We start from the raw sequence: 25,458 nt of genomic DNA, 5'->3' as shown, positions 1-25,458 counted from the left end.
CATCTGGCAGATGTCTGTAGTCTCTCTGAATATAACAGGAACATCACCTCTTCCTGCACTGTGGACATATTTTGGAGGATTCATCAGTAAAGGTTTTTCTTGTTTTAACTGGACTTTTAATGAGGATACTTAATAGGCAATGCAGTAACAATCCTGATTCATATTCGATCTGCATGGGCTAGTTTGACAGCGTGATCTGAGTTTCGTTAACCTGGTGGTTTGCACTGGACAGAGCAGAGAGCACTCTGTCAATCATCGAATCAAAATCGCCCCGTATTAGACAGTCTGGCCAGGGGAAATCCTGTTGTAAACGGCAGGGGGACCAGACGCTTCTGCCAGAGCAAATAAAACATTAGCTCACAGATTCATCTGATTTTCAGGCTAATACGTTTTCTCGCTGTCACAGAGTTTCCCACACCGTTTATCCCATGGTGTCTCCTTTTAATGTCTCTGGTTGTGTTACTAGGCCTATGGCCAGTGTAGCAAATGAATTAAAGAACTGTTTATGGTAATGTTGGGTTTTTATATGCATCAGTGTTAAGATGTACCTTTATTTGTCAGTGATATAATTCACTGGAGTAGCCAAAACCAGACATATATCTTTTGTCACTGACATTGTGTAGTTTTTGTTAGTAAAACAAAAGTATTATTGTATCATAAAGCAAACCATGTGCTAACGGTGACCTGTTTCCTGACTGTTTGCCTTCATCTGTCTCGTCCCAGTGCTTCTTTGGGTGACTCCAAATGCCCTTAACTCTCCACTATGGAGCAGACTGACGATGAAGAATGACAAGTTGATGACGATGAAGAAGATAGGCCTTCAACATGCACTGAGGACATCATAAATGGGCACAGGAGCCAAATTCTCCAGTTCTCCACCCTGAGCTGTTTATATAAACCCTCCAAACTCCAACAAAGACTGAACCTGAAGACTTTCCCAAACCCTCATCAGGTTATCACCAAACCCCACTGATTGTAGTTGACCAGGATCCCTCAGTTCTCCTATAGGCACGTCAGAGTATAAAGAAGGCCTGCAGTAGGTTGTATATATACAGTATAAACTGGAGTCTCTGTATCAGTGTCTTTGCTTGGCCCTCTGTGCCCCTCGAGGCTCCAGCTGGGGCGACACCGAGCCTCCGTCACTCTAACGTGTATCATAGACAGAGTGTGTGCATGAGACAACGAGAGAGAGAGCGACATAATGGTGTTGAATAACAGGACATACTGTAGGTGAGATTATTTAATCTGCAGAGAGGACTTGTGAAGTTTGTCCTTCACTGAGATCGAGTACCGCTTTTAGTTTCCTCTTTTTCTACTGTGAGAATGTGTACGTGTGTTTGTGTATTTTGCAAACTTGATAGACTTTGTTTCATAATTTGTGCTCGGACAAAAAATTACATGAACATGTAATATTATGCTACTATGCATACGTGCCCTAATCAGTAGTTTGATTTTGTGAAGTCTCACTGATGTAATGAAGAATGAAACGCATCCCTTTATCCATCATCTGTTCCAGTGCTTTTTCATATCAGTAAGAATTTGACACAGAGGGTTTTGGAGTGGCAGTGTGTTACTGCACTCTAGTTAAAGGAAGATAGAAAACTAGTCTTTAAAGTATCTGAGTACAGTGTAGATATATTACAGTGCACCGAAATTTGTAAAGAAAATTCAGATTGCTCAGTTCATAACAAATGTTGTGAAATAATTAAAAAATAAACAACTGTTTTGTTTGTTAAAGCTATTGCGGGATGTGGAGCATGCAAACCAGTTTCTTTTTTTGACATTTACTAGGTGGAGAACAGAAACGCACTTCTTCATCTTCACTTTTAGATGTTTTTAAATGCCGCATGTTGGGTGCAGGGGTGCATAGGCTAAATAACACATATGCATGTGACTTAGCGCATGTGTGTGTTTTTTGTATGTTTATGGATATCAGTGGCTAAACGGCCAGTCGCCCATCCAGCTCTGAGCTCGCTTCTGTACGTTAGTATTGTCATCGTTAGTGCTACCAATAGTCAGTGTTGTTGACAGCGTATGGACTGCCAAAGCTGACACATGTAATGGTTCACCTGAAGACCAACACGCACAACAATCACATAAAGACTCACTTTTTAATGGGGATGCTGTGTAGTCAGAGCCAAAAGCTTTTTTTCTGTTTCAGTTGAGTTCAATAATCAAATCACCATCCAAGTGTATCTGTAACGGGGCCAAACACACACAGAGAGGACTGAATTCTTTTACCAACAGTCCTCTATAGTACGCTTTCAATTAAATAGCATGAACACAATTTACAGTGTTATGTAAAATAAATGACATGCTATTGGTCACACATAAGTCTGCTGTCCCACTAACAAGAGTACTCCCATTTATTTCAAACTGAAGGATTCAGTAGACACTTTGTTTGTCACTTCCTCTCCCTCGTTCTTGCCCTCGCTTAGCTGTCAAAGAAAAGAGAAAAAGCTCTGCCTCAGGTTATTAAAGGGGAACCACCACAGTATTTAAGAATTCTCAATATGTTATTTTCTTGGCCTAGGAAAGTTCAATCACTATTTGTGAGCATGAGCTTCTCTCTCTCTCAGAGCCAGAAACCAGCAAAGTAAGCCTCACACTTGATGTCATACAGAATAAAGTCTGGAGCTGCTCCATAGACAGTGAATGGGAGCCTGATTTTGTGGACTGGGTTTTTTTTAATACCCAATTGAGCTTTATAGATGAAATCACAATGTTTATATTTACTTCCACAAAGAAAATCTTCACATCAAATACAAAAAATGAAACAACGCAGAACAAATGCTGCCATTAGTAGTTCGTTTTTAACCACCTAAAAGAATCTGTATCAGTTTCAGTTTTTATTATATTTCGAATATTTTCCTGCCTTTTCTGACAAGGAACTGAAGCTGTTATCTAAATGCCACTCATTTTAATTCAAGGAACAGGGGAGTAACTGATCTACCGCTGCTATAATCAGCTTGTGCCTGGGACTTTATAACATGGCTAAAAAAATGTTTTGCGGCGGCCCCCATTCACAGCAGTACATTGCTTTGCTTCGCTTCTGTGCCGGTACATTCGGTTTATCAAAGATGCTAGCAAAGCAACACAGTACACAAAATAAGCAACAGAAATGTCAGATATTGGACCACCCTGTTTAACTATAACTCATTGAATATTACAGTTATGACTGAACATGACAGCAGAAATAAACAAGTTTGCCGATTCGCTACCCGGAAGTGATTGTTGTTGTTAGCGTGACATCAGAGTGATTCAGCTTTTGCTATTGTAGAGTTCTCAGTTCTGAAACAGAACATGTACCTATATACTCAGAACATTCCCCTGGGTGCTCTCTGTCGTCTAGAACATCTTTCCCAATTCATTGTCACTGTAGCAGCTCCAAACCTTACACGTTATGACATCACAAATTTGATTTTTAGCATTCTAGTTTTTAGATTTGGGAAAGAGAGTAGTTTATGTTCACTAATATTTTTGGACTGTCTTAGACCGTAGGAATATCTTGTATGAATTTTGAAAATGGACATAGTGCCCCTTTAAGCCAGTTCAGCCAGGACCAGTGTGACCCTCCCCTGAATGTACCTGAGCCCTCCGCAGGGCAGAGAGACCGTTTCAGTTATTGTATTATTCTCCAATTAGAAAAGCTTTGAATGTTTTACTAAATAACTGCTGTTTTATTGTAAAGAAGAAAAAAAAAAAAGATGCAGACAAACAAACCGCGAATCACAACTGCTGCAACGATACTGTCACCATGTGTTGCTTTTATTGTATTTTTATGATTTTTTTTTTCTTCTTTTTTAAAAAAAAGCTACGTCAGGTGTAACATTTCTGTTAAAACACAAAATAGCATCTTATGGTCAAGTGCCAAATAAAAACAAAACAGTATTGTATAAATTTATACTGTACAATTGTTATCTGTTGAACAAACTGTTTGTAATTGTTGCATTTTGTAGGTTTTGTATGGTATCCTGTATTTAGTGACTGCAGTTTTGGAAACACAGGATTCTGTTTTTTGGTCAACTTTAAAAGGCAAGAATTAAATTTACAATTTATTGTGTGCAAGCATTATTGTGGTGTCTACTTAATCGTAATGTTGTGGTTTTAGTGATGTCATGACTGATAAAGTTCAGCCTATATTAGCTTAATGCAAATATATTGTATCCTGTATGTGTTGGCCCGTAGGTAACAAGAAACATCAGTGCAGAAATGTTAGTGGTAGTTTGTGTTTACATAATTTGTTATGAGAGAAAGCACCGACTAAGTTTATTTTTCAATTATAAAATCCCACTCAGTGTCTGTGTAGGTCAGAATTCTCCACAAGATAAATTAAAGGAATCCTTTGTATGAAGAGAAGCATGTCTGAAAAAAAAGAACAAATCAGTATCAAAATCAATATCTTATTTTTCTAACTTTTTGATATCAATGTGGTATTGGTCTCAAAGATCCAGTATCGCTGAGGTTCTAGTTTTAGTAATGCTAAAACCTAGACCATGGGTCGGCAACCTTCACCACAGAAAGAGCCCAAAAATAATTTTAAAAATCTATCTGGAGCCACAAAACATATTTAGCCTTATAATGAAGCTAATTCAGCCTGTTAAATCTAAATTAGCCTGTCAACATTAAAAATGGGTCTAAATGAGCATTCATTACCACCAGGTGGCACTGCAGTGGGCTATTTCTGATGATAAGGAACTTGAACTTTGTAGAGTTGGTGGTAAAAGCAAACAGTGCTCGCCAAGCCTGGGAGACTCAAGACGACTGTAGCTACAGCTATTGAGATTTGGCAAAATGTAGAGGAAAAGGCGCCAGGCTGAAGACGACTGATGCGTATTTTGGTTGCAGAATTTTAAATTTGGTGTATAGGTTACACATTTTATACAATTGAAGAATGTCAGAATCACTTTAGGCCTACAGGATTGATAAATGAAAATTAAAATGTTAAAAACATAACTGTTATTGATCGTCAAAGCTGAGGGGAGCCACTGGAGAGGGGCACATATGGCTCCTGAGCTGCATTTTTATGTTGCCTACCCCTGATCTGGACCCTAATTCCAAAAATGCTCGTAAATTAAACCAGTTAGAAAAGCTTTACACAGTAACCACCCTGTCAAACCGCCCTTTATCTTATATTGCAAGGGAAAGCATACAGGTAATATAAATCATAAACAGTAGGACTGTACTGTAGGGTACTGTATACTGCAACAGATCTTAGTAACAGAGAAAACAAAAGTCTACAGCCAAACTGGCAGCTCTTTGAGAGTGGGACTTTCAGCTAAATGTTAGCATGCTAACATGCTAATAACATGCCACCAGTCCATTAGTATTACAAATTAGCATATTTAATTTGATAGTTAGCATTAAACACAAATTGCAGCTGAAGTAGTGGGAATATTATTGTCTTTTCAACTAAAAAAATATTAACCTAGTAACAGCTCTACATGAATGTAGCAAACATGAATGGCTGTATCAAATATTTCACTCTGAACCTAAAGGTCTAGTGTGCAGGATTTAGGGGGATGTGTTGGAAGAGATGGAAAATACCATGTTAAATATGTTTTCTTTAGTGTGCGATTACCTGAAAATAAGACTCGGCATGTTTTCCTTACCTTGTAGAGCTGTTTATATTTACATAGGGAGCAGGTCCTCACCCACGGAGTCCACCGTGTCACACCGCCATGTTTCTACAGTAGCCCAGAATGGACAAACCAAACACTGACTCTAGATAGGGGCATTCTGCAGGATGAGCAGTGTCGGAAAAACAGATTTTTATTTCACATGAAACTCCTGTATTCAGTGTTTTTACCAGTTTAAATCACCTGGGTGTATTCTCATAAGCAGGTTTGGTGAAAACTCTACCCTGAGATGAGGGAAACCCTGGGTCTTCTGTTCCAGAAAGAGAGGTTACTTCAACTTTGTGTTTGCTACTGTGCTAACTGAACCTAATCTGCTCACTGGCAGGTTTTCTTCAGCAAACCCTTTTTTTCTGTCTGTCCCTTCACTCTTACATCGGCAGACTCACTGTTTTATTTCCTCATTGATTCAGTCCATATCAAAGCGTGCTTCAAATCACATTAGCTGGCATGTGTGTCAGAATCTAAATCTTGGTTGGATATTAGTTTGTTATCCAGGATTATCTAGGTTCTGCCCACACATTAAAATATCACAGCATCAAGCAAGTCCCCCTCAGCTCAGAATCAAACCTCTGCATGTCCTTTTTTTTATAACACTGCAGACAGCTGTCAGTCTGGTATAGCAGTTCCACCAAGAAGTTTATCCCACGTCATGTGTCATCTTGGTTTAAAAATCAGTATGAAGCTTTAGACTCATCAGCTCACTGAGTAATTATCTCTATCACTAATGATATGATTTGATCTTATATGTTAATATTTCTGAGTAAGCAGGATCGTGGTGCAGCGGCAGTGAGTTTTTTTAAATAGATGCATTAAGTCTGAATATGTTTTAACAGTATTTCAGTTTAAATTTACTATATTTGTTGAAGTAGCTGAAATAAAGCCACTGAATGCTGTTCTGTAGTGTATTACTCTATTCAAGTGCCAAGCACCAACAACCACATTATTACTGGATCCACCCCAGGGGTGCACACTAAGCCCAAATGTCCTTAAATCCTAGAAACACCTGTGCGTACACCTGACCTGTGTGGGGCTGCTCCCAGGCAAAGACATCTGAGTATTCCTGCACTACAGGAAAGGTATGGGGATAACCAAAGTCAGTGAGATTCACCCTCTGAGGACCATGAATATCCTCACAAAATGCCATGAAAACACATCCAATAGTTACTGAGATATCTCATTCTGAATCAAAAAGGTGGATTTACTCACACTGCCATCCCTACAGTCGCCCCACTAACATGGAAAAAAATATAATTATTATTCTGTGAAAGATTCCATTTACCAAAACCATTTTCAGAGCCGTTTTTCTCAGCTGAAATGTCAAATAAAAACTTTTCTCAGTTCAACTTGCTGAGATGAGATCACTGTGACCTCTCACACTGAGCTGCAGTCTGTGTGTAAAGTACTTTGATCCTTGACTACAGAGAGGAACACAGTGAACTAACCTCTTGGAGAGATGAAATTTGATACAGCTCAGTTTTCTTGATGCACATTCAATACTTATTTGTTCTTGAGGTGACAGGATCCGGAAACTCTGAGGCTGTCACCCTGAACTAAATCACTCAGTACAATGTCACCTATTCTTTCTAAGTTTCATGGAGGAACTATTTTCTTTCCACCAAACTACACCTGGTATAAAAGTTATGCAAGACAAGTGACTGCATATAAAACTATATTTATTGACTCATTTAAAAGACTGTACATCAAGATGCATGAAGCAAACGAAGGACGCTGAAGCTGTCAGTAAATCAGGTGTAAACAAAGGCAGTGAGTGGGAACAGAGTGATGAGATTCTTAAGCTCTGATGGTGTGCAGTAGCCTCAGAAAAGGATTGTGTAAATGGATGGAACAGTTGGGCCTCATAAGTCCCTAACTAACGTCATAAATACTAATGACTACAGTCTCTTCAGTGAGAGGAAAAGCAATAAACACATTCACAGAGGAAGCAAAACAGTTTAACGGCATCCTGGAGACTTACTGTCCTGTTCCATAATGGTGCCTCATGCAATTATAAACCCTGAGACACAAGCATGTAATGACAACCTGGGATAACCGTTATTTCACTGGCACCGATTGGAAGCACTAGTATGCAGTAAAAATATAACCAATCAATAAAAAAAGATGGACAACCAAGACGGATTAGGAAAGGTCCACTTTGGCTTAGAATATTGACATGAGAACAATTTGAGACGCATCTAAAAATCTTATATACATACAAAACAATAAGCCATGACTTTCTGTTAAAGCCAGCAAAAGATGTTGCATAGTCTCTCTGTGAGGTAAGAGCCTTTCAAACATCTGACTGAGTCATTTCAAAGCTTCTACCACTATAAGAGGTAACAGGAAGGATGGCAGAAAGCACAGAGGAAGCAACAGTCCCTGCTGTTAATCCAATAAGACGACTGTATTCTGTGCTGTCTTCTTCCTGTGAAACCACAGCAAGCTGGCGGGTTGCTCTGTGGGGACCTGGATGAAGACCTCTCCTCTGGTTCACCAGATATTAAGAAGTTAATTCCAGTCAGCTATAGTCAAGACTTGCATAGGTAGTTAGCCAGGAAATATTTAACACCCCCCACCCCCAAGCCACAAATACAAGAAATCCTCCTACACCAGCTTGTAAAGTAAGCGAGTACTGCAGCAGGTGAGGTGGATGTAGACTCCTGAGTGGCTTTCTTCAAGGAACACATTTTGGTGCCATCATCTAATACTGCTCCCAATGTTCACAACTGCTACACAAGGCATGGCTAAAGCGTCAGCCACCCGTGATTATCACTGCCTGACAATATGATGACTGGTGAAACCATCAGATTTCTGACAGAGTGATACAAAAGGAGTCTGCTGAGCTCTCGATAGCCAGGATGAAGGTGTCCTCGTTGGAGTAGTGCTGGACGATGGTGTCATCCATGTTCACCAGGACTCTGAGGAAGATGGAACACATGAACAAACAAGAGTGTCCTGGTTACTTTAGGGCAAAATCTTCTTCTCTACAGCTTCCTTGAGTTGATCTGCATGTTATTTTAGCCAGCGTGGATATGTGACTGTGGAGTATTGTTCTTTTTTTTTTCATGCAAATTTCATGACATAGGTAAGTCCCAACTGGTCGACTATGTCAGCACTGGCCTTGCAAGGTTCAGGGCTGATTTAAAGGGACCGTTCATATCTATTTAAGTGAGGTTGTGTGGGGTACTTATACACAGTCAGTCTATTATATAAAGTAGATTTTGGTCTACACGCCCCCACTTTAGAAAAGCAGGCCATAGTGCCAACACAGAAGCTAAGCAATGTACTGCTGTGGAGGGGTCAGCAACAAAACTTATTTTCCCATCTTAAGAAATTGCTCTCATTTTAAGTCTATACTATATTTAGAATATGTTTACCACTTTACCATACTGTCATTGATTTCCAAAAGGGAACTGAAGCTGTTAATCAGTGTCTTCAAAGCCAGACTCCAGTGGACACAGGGGCTGCTGGTCTACCACTGCCTCAATCAGTTTGTGTTATTGTGTGGCTTTGGCTTTTAACAGGGTTAGTTCAGATTCACCAAAGTCACACAATAACAGAAATGTACAGATCGAGGCAGTTTAAATTACTATTTTTTTCCTCAATGAAGTCTTGTTGCCTTGACAACAGCATTGATGGGGCACTGAAGCCATAAACGGCTTGTCGCTAAGGGCTGTCTGTAGCAAGGTAAAGCATGAAAGTATTATATAGCGTACACTTAAACTATCCCTTTAAAATAGTAGATGGCCGTTGAGCCATATTTAACTCATGACATGCCAATTTTTATAAATTTGGTAAAAAAATTTAAAAAAAAGTCATTATTAATCGGCATTGATGTGTTTCATCACAGTACAGTCATATCATTTAGTTTACAGTTCATAAAAGAGTGCAGTACCTCTTTAATGGATTTCCATGAAATGTTTTTACACACATTCATGGTCCCCAGATGATAAATCCTACAGACTGTGATGGTCCCCTGCCACTGTGAGGTTGTTGTTTTTTGCTTTATAGTTAAAAATCTCAACAAGTATTTGATGGATCTTTATTAGATTTGGTACTAGCTTTGATGATCGCCTCACTTTCCCCTCTTGTGACTTCGTGAGGTTGACATATTTTGTTTTGGGGGAAATGTCTTAACAACTGTTGGATGGCTTGCAATGAACTTCATTCACTTACTTACTAAAATAGATAATACCTTCCATCTACTATGGTTTTTGACCAAATACCTGCAAAGCTAATGACACTCCCATCAGCCTTAGCTGCACTTGGTGTTTAGTGCTAATTAGCAAATGTTAGCATGCTAACACATGAAGCTAAGATTGTGACCATGGTAAACATTAAATCTGCTAAACGTGAATGTTAGCATTTAGCTAAAAGCACCACAGTGCTTCTGTGTGCAGCATCACAGAGGCAGAATCCTCCAACTCACTCACCCTTTTTTGCTTTTTTGGTAAACTTTGGCCATCTTGTCAACAGGCACTGCGTATTTCTCTGAGATCTGTGAAGAAACGGCAAATTTTCAACATGTTGAAGCACCATGAGGCCATACCTTCTCAAAACACTGTTAAAAAAGAATTAATGATCTGGGACTGACTGATCCTGTTTAGCACAATGGATGTAACATGTCATATTGTTTTGGCCTGAAGCAGCTATACATCTTTAATACTCACTGCCTCCATCAGTGCTTTAAGGGTTGGGGTACGAAGCATTAAGGCATCAAACACTTCATCACACTCCTTCCTCACATAGAGCAGAACTGGTAAGGCATAGAATAGACAAGGCATAAAAATGCATTCATTCAGTCAAATAATAAGACATGGCACCAAAACTAATGAGAGAAAAGTAACATTTACAAACCTTTCCTTTCCAGTTCTACTTTGGACTTCTTGGACTGAGGTGAACAGACATCATCCTCAGCAACACATGACTTCCTTTTAACCAGAACACTCCTAAGACACACACACACACACACACACACCATTATAATTTAAAGGGTATATTGCAGAATTCCTGTATTGAGTTTCTCATTTCTCAAAACAACAGCAAAGCCTGTGGAGATAGCAGTATGATACTCACCCATCTCTGACGATCTCTTCAGTGTTGAAAGCAAACACCTGCAAATGGAGTAAAAAGGCAACATGAGGCACACTGTACAACTGGACAATGACTGAACTGGACATTTCTTATGTGTGTGTGTTAATGAGAGACAATGAGACAGGGAGGGGTCCTTCACCTGGCCGGCTCTCTGCAGGTTTCCAAAGTGGACGTCAGGAATGAAGAGTACAGGCTGGGAGTCCAGGTCTAGCGTGGTTCTGAACAGTGTGTTGTCTGCCCTCTTTAAGGGAGGAGAGGTTGGCCCTGAGCTGCCATTTTTCCCTAAACCAGAGAGAGGGTGAACTCAGCATCTGTTGCCAGGCAACCATTCCAAGTACAGATTTGATATGGTTTGATTACATTTCCCTGGCTTTGTAGTCTTCTGCCGAGCACTTCTATTTAATTTTATGATTTCCTGGACAGTGCTTTGTAACCTTGTTTCAGAGGATTTTAAATCGAGCTCAATAACATTATTTCTGTGCATCAGTATTTCATTACTTATCCAAACTGAAGAAGAAGAAAAAATGTTTTTACCTTTCATCCTCTTCCTGAGCTGTTTCTTCTCCTCATCACGAAGCTTCCTCTCAGCACCCTGCAAAACATTTAAGTGTATGACAGGAATGAAAGGCAGAATATGCTCAAAGACAGTGAAGTAAAGCAAAGAAAAATCTTCCATCCAAGTCTAAATGATCTGCTCATTGTTGTGACCAAATCAGGCAACTGACTGTGCCAGCAGGCTGTCCTCACCTTGTCGCAGAAGACCTTAATCTGAGAGAAGGCCCTGTGGATCGGCCTGCTCCTGCAGCTATTGTAATTGTAGGTGTCGATCTGGATTATTAGAGGCATCCCCTTTACGCCCTTCTGTGAGGAGAAGTCTGTGCTCAGACAGTTCACTGAGATAAAGACCTAGGAAACAAAAATAAGACAGAAGACAGGGTTCATTTCTAGAATTTTGTGACCTAAAACTAGCAGTGGGAGGGCTAATTATCAAAAAGTCGTCATGCATTGGTGATTCCTGATCAAGGTGTACCTCTGCAGTTGCCAGAGGGAACATGGGAAGGTTATTAGCTCAACTAATATGAAAAACATGCAAATTATGATTGATAAAAAATATCATGTATCCTCATATTGACTCAGCTGAATGGGAGTGTATGAAAACTAATTAGCGAGCAAGGAGGGAAGTCTAAAGCTGGCGAAAAGCAGTGGATAAATAGTTGAAATAGTCAGTAAACCCCCAAATGAGTATTAATTACTTGCCCTGCGTCACGTTGAACTCATGAAAAAAACTTTGTTTTTCTTGCATGCCTCCAGTAAATGAAGAATCCAAGAACAGAGAAAATTCTTGATAAATTGAAGCCATAGGGGTCTGTGTTTCACACAACTCACGCAGTATAATCCAACACTCATTTATCCAGTCGTATCCTCAGTGCTTCCCAAAACACAGGCCTTTCTGATGGGGAACTGGTCTAAAAGGTTAAGTTATCTATGATCTCGTCAAAGCCAAACTCCACTGCAAAAAAACAGTAATTTTACCTTGCTGAACACAGGAGCTTCTGGTGAATCTGTCAGTTACCAATCAATCAGTAAGTTTGCTTGTGATATTGTGTGACTTTGATAAATCCAAATCTTCAGATCTTCCTAAATAAAACACCAAAGTCACACAATAACACACACTTACTGACCGAGGCAGTGGTAGACCTGCAGCTTCCATGTTCAGCGAGGTAAAATTACTGTTTTTTTTCCAATGGAGTGTGGCTTTGAAAAGAGCATAAATAAGTTTCACTTTCAGTTAAGTTCCCTGCTGGGATGGACTGTCAGTTACTGGAATTACTGGGAAGTAATTAGCATACTGAATAAAAGAGACTCAGATTATACTGCACGATTTGTATGAGAGTTTGTAAACAGATGTTTTGACATAGTTTTGCTTTTGTTTAACATGGTCCCCTCTTTTTCAACTCATCAAGAATTTTCTCCACCACTGGATTCTTAGCTCACTGGAGGCATGTGAGAAAAACTTTTTCATCACAATTCAACGCAACACCTGCTGAGTTACTAATATACAAATGGTCATATTTAGTAGTTATTTTTTTTAAGCTAAAAGTATTAACAGCTGAACTGTCCAGAACCTGCCATTTCAAGTGGCAGTGGTAAAGAACCTTGGCCAAACCAAGCTTAACGCTGACAGTTCAATTGTATGAAATCATTTTTGAAAAAATATCAACTTTGTATATGATTAATAGAGTTTAACAACGTCAAGTTTAAAATACATTCATTTTTGTTGTTGTTTTTTTGTTTTTCTATCATTGTGTACATGTTTGGTGGTTCTTAGTGTTTTTGTTTTAACAGTGGGTCTATGTATTGCTTTGGTTTTCAGTATTGAAACAATAAAAAAACACTGAGGGAAAAAAAATACATTCAGATGAACATATTTGCAACATGTCGGGTGATGTCACGGTACCTGAGATACAGCTGTGGGGGTCAGAGCAGTCATACATCAGGTTTTGAATATGAATATTAACATTCCTATACAATAATGGTTTTTAAATCCAATTTCCAGGTTTTTAAAAGAAGTGAAACTACACAGATCACTCAAAGTTGACAATGATGGTGAAAAAAAAATCCTCCAGTCTTATCCTTTCTACACACTTAAGTCATCAGTAGTTGTGAATTATTTTTTGTAGATGGATGGTTCATATGCAAAGAATCCAGGAAATGCATCATTCTAAATTCACTTTAGGTACATTCATTCATTTTCTGTAACCAGCTGACATTGGGTGAAAGGCGGGGTACACACTGGGTGGATCACCAGACAATCACAGGGCTGACACATAGAGACAGACAACCATTCTCACTCTCATTCACACCTACAGGAAATTTAGAGTCACCAGTTGACCTGCATGTGACTTTGGACTGTGGGAGGAAGCTGGGGTACCTGGAGAAAACCCACGCTGAGATGCGGAGAGCATGCAAACTCCACATAGAAAGGGCTCTCCCACCCCAGGGTTTGAACCAGAAACCCTCTCGTTGTGAGGTGACAAAGCTGACCACTGCACCATTGTAAAACAATAACTCATTACTTGATATGATGACAATAAGGTACTATTTCATTTTGCCCAGGGAAACCCACTCGCCTGTCAGTTTTATAGCCAGTGCGGCTCAGACGAGGAATCAGATCTGATGAGGATCTTTGTTCCCTAGTGAATCTTAACTTGACTCATATACAATGCAGTGATGAGTGAGAGGGCCACAGGGTCATGAGTCACAACAGCAGCTGTTCACAAGCTTGAAGCAACACTCAGCCATGCAAATGTGTGCCACCTCCTCTCAGCGCTCCTTATGTTAAATGTTTTATATGCTCACAAATAAGCTTCCAATCTGTGAGAACATACTTGTGAATTATACAGATTGATTATATTGATGCTGAATTACCAGTGGTTTATTGTTGTTCCAGACCTCTCTGTACCACAGCTTTTAGAAATGCGAGGCTTGGCTCCAAAATCCCTCTCCTACCGGTGCTAAATAATGTAGCAGACAGAGCTGCTGATCTGATGAATCTTTTAAAAGCTTATGAGAGAAAAACAGAATTCATAAAATCTCACCCAGATTGCAGTATAGTGCTAAACCATGAAATGCACACTGTAAACAGTACTACTTGGGGTTATCTTCAAACATTTAGCAACATGACGGAACAGGATTCCCTGATTAATGGTAATGCCAAATCATCTAAACCAACGTAAACTCCTGATGAATTTTCCAGTTAAACAGGTCCAACAGCCTGAGCAACAGGTCGGCTGAGACGGATAACGGTAGAGATTCCTCACCGCGGCTCAAAAGCAATTTTCCCACTACGCAGCGTCAACAGCATCATGCCTGAACCTGCAGAGGTGAGGGCTGATTGCTGGAAAGGCCTGGAGCACAAATGAGCCTCCTACACACCTCCACAAATTCACACCTCCACAGACCCAAGCCATTCTCTATAAGCACTGGACGTGTTGCTGCTAGCATCTGTGTGTGTGCATGTGTGCTTGTGTAGGAGGCTTGTTGTGTTTGCACGTACTGCATGTGTGAGCTTTCAAATACCTTCCTAAAAAGAGAAAAGTTCAAGAGGGCACTGCTAAGTGGCTGTTCAGTGCCATCCGCTCAACCAGGCACAAACAAACAAACAAAAAAACAAAGTCATGCTGCAGGAAGCAGCTCATCTCCCCGACCAACACATTTCACACTCCATTACAATGAGGATGATGATTGTTGCTTGGCAACAGCAGAGCCATGCCAAAACAAAAAGCAAAACTGATCATTTGCACCAAAAAATACCAATTTTATATGTCAGCCCATCACAGCCTGACTGGACTTCCAATTATGTTTGGAAACCAAAATTTCTCGCTGGCACAACACAGAGAGGAAGAGACGGGAGAGCAGTGATATGTTAGCCCACATACTTTCTCACAATAACAGGGGAGGTCTCTCTCATCTTCTTTCTCCTCATGTCCCTGCAGCCCAATCGCCAGAATAAAAATTGGCATTGTACGCTTCTGCAAACCACAAATATGTAACATTTGTTTGTTTCATATGTAGCAGGTATGTTGAAACTTGGCATTCTTCAGATTTCAACAATGCTTTGTTAATACTACATTATGTTTAGGCACAAAAACCATTTGGTTATGGTCAGGAAAAGACCATGTTTTGGCTTGAATTACCTGGATTTGTAGAAACAAACACTACTGGAAATGCCCTGATGTCTGCCTAAAATAGACCCAGTTTTGGTGCCACAATTGCGGCTGGAAATACTGCTGATATCTGACAAAAAAAACACCCAGTTTTGGTGGCACAATCAAGGCTAGAAATGCTGCGATGTCTCACTAAAAAAACATGCTTTTGGTGCCACAATCGCAGAGAGAAATGTGGTGATGTCTTGCTAAAAACACCTAGTTATGTTTATGTTAGTTGGTCTCCACACTGGTCAGCAGCTTGGCAGCTGTCTCGCCAAAGTGTCACACCATTCATCATCTGCTCCATCTCCCAATGATAATACACATGAATCTGAGCTACATAACTGCAGAAATGTTGATATGTTATGTATGAAATGCACAAATGCTATAAATCTGTAGTTTGCAGAAATGTACTATTTTCTTCTGGCAACTGAGCTGTATTTCAAACAACTTTTCACATGTCTATAACAAGACTAAGGACTGTATGAAAATAATTTGGGAGGAGGGCATTTAGGAGAGTGGAATATGTACTTGATTTCAGCCCCTCTGCAAGATTAATTGGAAAAACAAAAACGGATAAAATGGTAACAAATGATGACTTTAATCAATCAGTCATAAAGGTGTGTTTTGCCATATGCACCACACAACATTACTATCTCTGTATCAGAGCTTCATTTCCTCCCCCATCACAATCAGAAGCAGCACCAATATGTCAGTTGGAGGCTGACATGTTGGTCTTAAATTTTGTACAGTCCCTTAGAGTCAACAGCCACGCTAGTGCCTCTGTGAGGCTGAAATTAGGCACTGTAGTGTTTTGGGTGAAATGCTAAGGTTGGCACGACAACATGATCACAGTGACAATGTTTACCATTTTCGTTTACCATGTTGGCATGCACACATTTGCTCAAGAGCACTAAAAACAAATTACAGGTAGGGGTGACGTAATGTCATTAGTTTTGCAGACATTCAGTCATAAACAAAAGTATTGAACAAAATTAAATTCTGACCTGATGATTAGGGATAGGAATTGATAAGATTTATTGATACCAATGCCATCATTGATTCTGCTCAAGGTCCAGTTCTTTATTGATTTTTTTTTATTGATTTCTGATCACTTGTCTGTGTTTAAAAAGTAGGATTACACAGGTGTGAACTGTCAACTGTCATCATCTAAAATTGATTAAATGACAGTATTAATTGTCATGTAGGTTGTCTTATAGTAATCTACTAAGCCTGCCTGTGTGGTGCTCATGTTATTATAACCTAGGACATTCACCTCAGTGTTAGACATGCTGCTCAGGCTGGGAAGCAGTGACGTCATGCGTAGGTTGTCAAATACACAGCACTCCTGGATTTAAACTCCTGTGGCGTGCACAGATATTACAGCATATTGCTGGTCTTTCCACCCTTACTCAAAATGATCATTTTAAAGACACTTTTGTCGTCTTTTACTTTTAAAATGAAGCACAACTTTGAACCGTTTGCTCCTCTCTGCCATGACTGTTTCTTGTTGTGGGTTTCCAGCAGTGTAGACTGGAAAAACATGCCGGCACTAATAAAAGGAATTGATACACTCAGAGGCATATGACTGTGATGGATCGGACAATTTGGAACCACTTCTTGATTCCCATCCCTATTGATGATGGCACTAGATGACCTGTCTCCAAAGTTATTTCATCCCGAGGGGAACACAAATGTCTGTATCAAATTTTATGGTAAACCATCCAATACTTGTCAAGACATCTCACTAAACCAAATTATGTTCACCGTCACATGATGAAAAGTAATAAAAAGAACAATAAAAAGATGCGGGTGTTTACCAGCCAGAGGGGGTCTATCGAAAAAATGCAGTCAGCTTGCACTATGTGTAGTGTAGGATCAAATGTTGTGGGGCTTGAACCCATACTAGGAACTAGAAGTCAGGACGCCTCCACCTTAATGAGTATTACTTAAAGATGAAACAGAGCAATCTGTATCAATTAGTGTAAAGCTGGAATATGTGCGTGAACATGTGCGTACATTTTCTTTAACTGCCGATGATGATAGCTGAAGGGATGTCTGAAATGTAGTTGCTTTCCATCTAAACATGGTCTGCACCACATTCTCAAAATACTGCTACATTATTGCGGTCAGGTGTACAACGGGAAAAAGCCGATACTGAGTGAACTGTATCATCTGAACACACTGAAAACAATTATAGTGGAATGAAGGTCTATGCCAAACAGTAAATATTTATCCACAAACCCACAAAGCTGCAATTACCTTTCTTACAATGAGGCTGTTTGTGGAGTCCTCATTATGTTTGAGCTGAATGGGAGCCACAGCCACAGTCTCCTGAGCCCAAAACACCCTGAGGGGGGGCTGATGCTGTGTGTGTGGGTGTGTATATGTGTACATGTTGTATGCCAATTGTCTTTATCCAAGTGACCACTTTTACAGAGGTGAAATCTGAGTAGCTCTTTTCAGGGTCTATAGCAGCATGTCTGTGATTCAACATAATGACCCGACAGAGACCAAGAGGGGCGTCCTGTGTCATGGAGGACAAAGGGGTTGGGGGTGGACGGAGGGGCCTGGTATATGCTCCACTTACTATTCTGTGGTTTCATGAAACAACATTTTCCACAAGTGGCTATGAGAAACACAAGGAAAATATGACAAAACCAGTTTTTTACTTTCTGTGTGTGTGTGTGTGTGTGTGTGTGTGTGTGTGAAAGTTAAGGTAAGAAAATAAATACCCATTCACTTGTAGATCATTATTTTTTTTGCTTTGACTTTAACAGCATGTTCCCCCTGTGTTTCTGTTGCTTTCTTACCTTAGCTACTTCACTGACATCCCATGTGAAAGAGACAGCATTGTAGGCGATTTCCTCCACGTTCCCGATCGTGCTGAAGCTCTCCTTGTAGTCAGCTGCATGCAAAGTGAAGAGAAAACTGTTTCAGTGGGTGTTATATCCTCGAGTTTGGTGTCAGCTCTAATTTTAACATTTCACAGCTCTCTCAAAATTGTGGAATAAACAACAAAATTATTTTATCAGTATAAAAATTTTGCATTACGAGTAAAGGCCCTGCATTTAAAATCCAAAAAAATGTAACCAAGTATCAAAGGTCCGGCAGAAAAATAGCCACTGTGACTGATATATTGACACACGTATTCATTAATAGATTGTACATTCTGCTGCCTCAGTGTTTAAGCAGCATTTTGCTGTTGTAGCTGGGCAAAGTGGAACTAGTTAAAGGAATACTTCACCCCCCAAATGACCCTTAATTATGTCAAATTTGTCTAATAACCTTTTTTGCATGTTTCTGTTGATCAAAGGATCAAAAAACTGTGAAAAATGTTGATGAATTGAAGTCATAGGGGTCTATGTTTAACACAGCAGAACTACATCAATACATCTGTTAACAAACTTCCACATCTCGTGGAGTATAATCCAAGTTTTATTTATCTAGTCATATACTCAACACTCCCCAAAAACATACATTTTTGCTTAAAACTTTTCTAATGAAAACTTAACTGAAAGTGAAACTTATCCATGCTCTCTTCAGAGCCAGACTTCATTGACAAAAATGGTAATTTTACCCACCCTGAACATGGGGACTTCTGCTCTACAGCTGCTTAAAACAAATACTTAAAAATAAATGAAATACAAATAACAGGATTAATAAGGATTCATCAAAGTTACACAATAACCCCACAAAACAACCGATCCAGGCAGAGGTAGACCAGCAGCTCCTGTGTTCAGCAAGGTAAAATTAGTGATTTTGTCAATGGAGTTTGGCTTGCAAGGTTAGAAGAGTCTTACTTTGAGTTCAGTTCCCTGTCAGGAAGGGCTGTCTGTTTGGGAAGTACTGAGCATATGACTGGATAAATGAGACTTGGATTATACTGCTCGAGTTATGTGAAAGATTGTAAACAAATGTTTTGATAGAATTTTGCTATTGTTAAATGCAGACCCCTATGACTTAAATGAATTAAGAATTTTCTCCCGTTCACATTTTTGGATTCTTTGCTCACTGGAAGTATGCAAGAAAATGTGAGAGTTTCTTTTCAAGAATAACACAACACTGACTGACATACAGTAATTTGGGGGTTGAAGTATTGCCTCAGACTACTTAGTATTCTGTACTTTTCTGTAGTTTGGAGCAGTCATTCCAATCCTGGAGGTCAGACCCCTCCCAAGGGTCACAAGACATATCTGAGGGGTTTTGAGACGTTTATGGGGTTGAAAAGACACCTTTACCTCTGTGGACACTTTATTTGAATGATACAAAAAATGGTGGAACTGCTTTGATGATTAGGGGTCACAAAAAATGTTGTTAATTTCTGATTCATCTGTTTGCACTCATTTTGCAGTTCATCTTAAATACAGTTCCTATACCTATAGATATCTATATCTACTATATTTTCATCCATGAAACAATTTTCCCAGCAAATCAAGTTCCAGATTAGGAAAAATTCCGATAAGGCTACTGTTACCTCCTTAAACACACAGTCTCTCATCACATGGGCTTATTATCACCTGCCTACTTTAGGTTAAAGATTTTACCAGGGTACTGGCATGAACTTGCCACAAACAAAACCACCACAGTGTCTGACATCTCTGCCTCATTCCATTCAACCACAGGTTGAGGCCTGCCTCTTGCTGATCGTACAGGATATGGCTTCAGTCCAGGCCCCCACCTATTTCTCCTGTTAACGCTTATGCAAATGCAATCCCATTGGCTGCCTATTCCCAGTGCTCTTGTGGGAATCAAGGATTGACAGTTATTCAAATTGTGTCCTGGAAGCTCCTACAGGTTTGCCACCTGCTTTGAGCTTAGGTGTTTAAATAACTAAGTGTGATATTCAATACCAAAGTTTGTGTGCCATTTTTGTATTTGGGCCTATTCTCCATCTGTTCTACTTACAACCCCATGAAGCCATGCCATGAATGTTGGTAATCATCTTACCAATGTCCAGGACTCTCTGTTTAGCAGTGTGCTGCCGGGAGTGCCAGTATTTCCAATTCTTTAGCTGCTCATCTCTGCACTTGTCTTCCCCAAAGACAACCATGATAACACTCTGAGGTCGAAGCAAAGATATTCGGGACATATTACAGTATATTCAGGCTGAAACAGAATAAAATGAATTTAAAAAAAAAATTCAAGTTTAACAAGATTTCATGCCACCAAACTAAAGGTAAATGTAAAATCCTCAACCTCTACGCTTCCAGCCCATGAACTATCTCACCTCCCTCACCTGCACAATAGTGTCCCGCTGCAGCTCAGAGCCTTCCATGGTGCATTGTTCATTACTGGATGGGCCCCCATCAGGTCCGTGTGATGCTGTCTGCCCACTCACCGGCACTTTGCCTCTGGGCTGACATAGGGACGAACCGAAGCTAGCCTTCGACAATGTCAGAGCATAGAACTGGCCCCGGTTCAGGTAAGCCATGGGTCCTTCTCCTTGTCGAGGCCGCAGAGACATGCTGGCCTCCAGACGGTACTGGAAGCTGTGACTGGAAGAATATAAGCATGAGTAGGGCAAACTTCATGACGATACAGTTTCCTCCTATGGGTTTAAGAATATCTTATTTTATGATATGCACAGATACGAATTTAAGAACTAAGAAAAGAAGGCTGTTGCAGCAAGACGCAATTCTTGTGGCACTCTTAAGGGATAGCTCAGATTATTCAAAGTTGGGTTGTATGGGGCACTAATCCATAGAGAGTATATTACAAACAGTAGATGACAGTTGACACACTGCCCGTTTGGAGAAGCAGGCTGGAGTCCAACATGGAAGCTAAGCAATCTAATGCTATGGAGGGGTCAGCAACAAAACATATTTTAGCCACTTAAAAGAAGTCCCACCAAAAAGCAACCATATCAAATTACATGTATGCTATATTAAGAGTATTTTCACTGGTCAATCTGAATGTCAGACAGTGATTTCCAACAGGGAAATGAATCCATTACAGTGCTCTCTTCAAAGCCAGACTCCATAGGGAAAAAAACAGTGATTTAAAATTGCTGAACACAGGAGCTGCTGGTCTACCGCTGCATTGAACAGTTATTTTGTTTGTGTTATTGTGTGTCTTTGGCGTTTAAAAGGGTTAGTTCTGATTCACCAGTGTCACACAATAACACACACTCACAAACTGATTGAAGCGGCAGTAGACAAACAGCTGCCATGTTCAGTGAGGTAAAATTACTGTTTTTCTCAACGGAGTCTGGTGGCTTTAGATGGGGAACTGAAGCTGTCAACGGCTTCCCTGTTGAAAGGGTAGGTAAAGCAGAGAAAATACTCTCAATATATCATACACTTAAACTGATGTTAATCATTTTTGGTGGGTCTTTCCTTAGGTGGCTAAAATGCATTTTGTTGCTGACCCCTGAATTGCAGTGCATTGCCTAGCTTCTGTCTTGGTACTCCAGCCTGCTTCTCAACCTCACTTCAAAAGTCCGAACTGTCCTTTAAAGGCTATAAACAGACTGATCTTTTAATTTATCAAAGATACTCCCACATGCAACAACACAGCTTTAAATAATAAGTCTGGTGGCATTTTTCATGTTCTGTGTGTATTCGAGCCTGATGAATCTTACCCCATTAGAGCTACATTGCTGTCCACAAACTATTAAAACCACATCAGTGCAGTGGTTGGTATGTTTCTTCATTACCATAAACACACACACTGGAGTTCACTTTGACTGAATCCCCCCCCCCCCCCCCCCCCCACACACACACACACACACACACACACTGTCTTGCTGCAATATAGTAACTTCTCACTAGATTAAATGTGTATTAATCCATGACAAATATTCCCCAGCAAACACTATTTACTATGAGCAACTTTTGCTAAAAAAAAAACTGCAGAGCCCAGCTGGGTCCTTTTTTGAATGAATCTTATATATAATCGTGACTCAGGTAAAGAAAGTTTTTGTTAATCTCAAGTGGGAATAACTGGGCTTGGGAGCCACAGAAATGCTAGGGAAGTCATAAAGTAATGAGAGACAGACTTGGTTTTGGTCTTTACTTGTGATTTATCAACACTAACAAAAGTAGCTATAGATTATTGGAAGCCTTATCCTTTGCACCTGATAAACACTTGTATCAAAACATACTGTGCACTTGAAAAATCTAATCTGTATGTTTAATGTTGTCACATATCTGTAAATTTTAACTTACAGTGGCAGGCTGTGGTGAAATTCATCAATTCCTGAGGAGGGACTTCTGTGGTACATCTGTTAGAGAGATAATACTGTGAGTTTCAGAGGAAAAAATGCACGAAACTGCCACTAACAGAGCAAAACAATCCAACAGATGTGAACCTGGTTCACAAAGCAAGGTAGCGACCACCTCCACCTCACCCCCCTTGTAAAACAAGCCTCACCTCTCCTTCCACAGTGTCCTCATATGTGCTGTCTGGAGTGCTTCTCTGTTCCTCTTTCAAATACCCCGCACGGGACAAATCATAGTGGCTCTGCTCATAAACCATCATTATCTGCTCGCTGGGTTCTTCTCGGTAGGAACCTCCAGAACAGGACACTCCCATGGACGTCTGGCCCTCGGTTTTCACCAGAGCCCGAGTCACCCCACCTCCACCTTTACCATCTCCTCCTCTGGTGTCACCTGTGAGGCAGGTGGCTCCGTATTTGGAGCCTTGATGTTGTGTGGTGGCGCTGTTGTTTAGGGAGAGGTTGACAGGCATGGATCTGAGAGCCTGAAGATGGTGCTCTAGTATCTCCAAGCTCCCGCAGTTTTCAGGCGCAGCAGCAGAGGGGTCTGTGGGTTTAACACCATTGGAGGTGCGTCTCCTCTCTCTGGGGACCTGACAGGGTTTAGCAAAAACAAATAATAAGATCTGAAACAAACCAGAACCATAGAAGGATTACTGAACGGGGCTACCAGGCACAGGCCCAGGTGCCTTAAGTGCCAGCCGCAAAATGTCACTCGAATTAACACCACCTACAAAAGCCCCACTTGACAAAAATTATGTCAAATTACATGTATGCTATATTAAAAGTATTTCCATTGGTTAACCTTCATGTCAGACAGTGATGTCCAATGGGAAGATGAAGACATTATAGTGCTCTCTTCAAAGCCAGACTCCATAGGGAAAACAGTGATATAAAATTGCTCAACACAGTAGCTGCTGGTCTACTGCTGCCTCAAACAGTTGGGGGGGGGGGGGGTGTCTTTTGCATATCTGTGCCCAGGGGTCCGTTGTCTGATAATCCGCCCCTGATTCATAACATATGTTTAAATCGTCTTGTTGTATCATGACTATTTTGGCTGTAATGTCAGACTTTCCGCACCTTGTAGTAATCGTACAGCAGTCCCAGTGCTGCTGCGCTGTCCTCATCTCCATTGATGCTCATCATGGCCTTAGTGGCAGCAGTCAGTGGGTTCTCCAAGTAACTCCTCCACGCCTCATCCTCGCTGCTGAACACCCTGCGAGAGGGCACCAGCGCTTCATTTGGTACCACCACCAACAGACGTTTACTGAAAGGACATTGGGAAGAAACAAAACGCCATGTTGTTACTGTAAAGTCAATCTGTCATCAACAGCAGCTACATCTGCCAAGCCACCAGCTCTGCCCCAGGCTGTTTCTCACCAAACTTCCATCTAATTGCCTGCTCCATGTGAGGCGTGTTTATCTAAGGTCACTTCTGTATATCACATTTAAATAACAAAAAGATGTAGTGATTCAGCTCTGGAAATGTCAAGAGGATGTGAGAGTTACTTTTAAGTGTGTCGTTTTTGAAACATCATTCAGAGAGGCTGGCAAGAAGGACACACATCACACTGTTTTAATATTCACAGTGAAATGAAATATTTTGCAATAATTATAGCACATATTAAAACAATAACACTTAATTAGAACTCAAATTACAATGAGTTCTCCTTATACACAATCATATTAGTTTTGGTAATTTCTGCAATGTCTGAGAAGCATTTTGAGTGTTTTACCTTTTGCACTACTACTCCATAAAAAGCAACTCTTTATCAAGTAAATGTTAAAAGCATAAACTATATTAGCTGTGGGGGTTTTAAACGAGAACGATTCTGCTGCCTATGTGCAAATAACAAAGAGACAAAAGACATCTAAAATATGTTAAGTAGCCTACTTTTAAAATTGTAGTAAAACTGACAGTTATTAACCGCAGTGCTAATCTCCTACCTGTCCAGGTCCATGTTGCCTCCAGGACTCTCCGGCGTTTTCTAGGACTTGCTTGAGAAACTGGACTTTCTAGTTAGTGCAGGTAACTTTCTGTGGGAGAAAACCAGGCGCACGAGAGGCTGGCTCTATTTAACCTCTCAGTCAAAACAACCAATAAAAAACCTCTGTAACCGTGCGTAGGCCTACTAAAATATACTCTTACGTCTTTAATGTCGGGTATAATTTGAACCAACACTGACTAAATAAAAGAGAGCTACATTTCTAGCATGGGCCAGGTTTGTATCCTGTCTGGAGAAGTTGGTAAATTAAGAGATGGGGACTGTAGCATCTGAAGAGGCAGGATAAACAAGGAAACAAAAGCCGCCTTGCTGATTGGATAGATGTTCCCACAGGTGGCATAGTCGCTTTCCCATTGGTGGACACGGAGGAGAGGGGCGTGACCTAAAAAATGAGGAAAAGGTGGACACGCTAAAGTTAAAGTTCGGTCTGATAGTGGTGTGTTTTTCCTTCACAGCTGTGCTCTGCTGCAAACTGTTCTCTTACGTGAAAGGGGGTAAATACTTTAAGGAGGTAGAAGTGAATGACAACATACTTGCTCAGTTGGGAACGTTTTAAGATATTATGTTAATATAATCAGAGGTAACATGGTGTTTCACTGATAGGAACTCCGCCCCCATAGCCCTGTTGATCCTTTTGACCCACTAGATAAGTCTAAATGTATGATTCTACCACTGCGAAAATTAAAAGAATACCCAGTTCAAAAGTTTGTATCATAAGCGAATATTCCAAGCACTTTATGCTGCCTTTATAATAATTGCATTGTACAGATTTTAATTTGCAGTAGGAGGAAAGT

At 40.3% G+C, this 25,458-nt stretch overlaps 2 protein-coding genes across 4 annotated transcripts in view; one reads left to right on the top strand and one right to left on the bottom strand.

Moving 5' to 3' along the window:
- Positions 1 to 4,068, top strand: part of ncalda (neurocalcin delta a) — a 97,010-nt gene extending 92,942 nt beyond the window's left edge. For all 3 annotated transcript variants that reach the window (XM_078171993.1, XM_033640521.2, XM_033640520.2), the window contains one exon: positions 724 to 4,068. The gene's annotated coding sequence lies outside the window, so the exon portion shown is untranslated. The remainder of the gene's footprint in view (positions 1 to 723) is intronic.
- Positions 4,069 to 7,295: 3,227 nt separating this feature from the next.
- LOC117265521 (grainyhead-like protein 2 homolog) lies at positions 7,296 to 24,930 on the bottom strand. Its single transcript, XM_033640057.2, has 15 exons — positions 24,606 to 24,930; positions 23,739 to 23,925; positions 22,814 to 23,251; positions 22,609 to 22,664; positions 20,679 to 20,937; positions 20,390 to 20,501; positions 18,253 to 18,347; positions 11,478 to 11,636; positions 11,265 to 11,322; positions 10,870 to 11,012; positions 10,713 to 10,750; positions 10,494 to 10,585; positions 10,307 to 10,392; positions 10,070 to 10,134; positions 7,296 to 8,554 (listed from the first exon to the last, which is right to left on the bottom strand). The coding sequence occupies exons 1-15, from the start codon at positions 24,617 to 24,619 to the stop codon at positions 8,440 to 8,442; spliced, it is 1,917 nt and encodes a 638-aa protein (XP_033495948.2). The 5' UTR covers positions 24,620 to 24,930; the 3' UTR covers positions 7,296 to 8,439.
- Between the last annotated feature and the right edge of the window lie 528 nt (positions 24,931 to 25,458).

This window comes from Epinephelus lanceolatus, chromosome 10 (genome assembly GCF_041903045.1).
Source record: "Epinephelus lanceolatus isolate andai-2023 chromosome 10, ASM4190304v1, whole genome shotgun sequence".
Lineage (NCBI taxonomy): Eukaryota > Metazoa > Chordata > Actinopteri > Perciformes > Serranidae > Epinephelus > Epinephelus lanceolatus.
The sequence above is the reverse complement of the archived record's forward strand: the minus strand, read 5'-3'. Positions and strand labels throughout refer to the sequence as shown.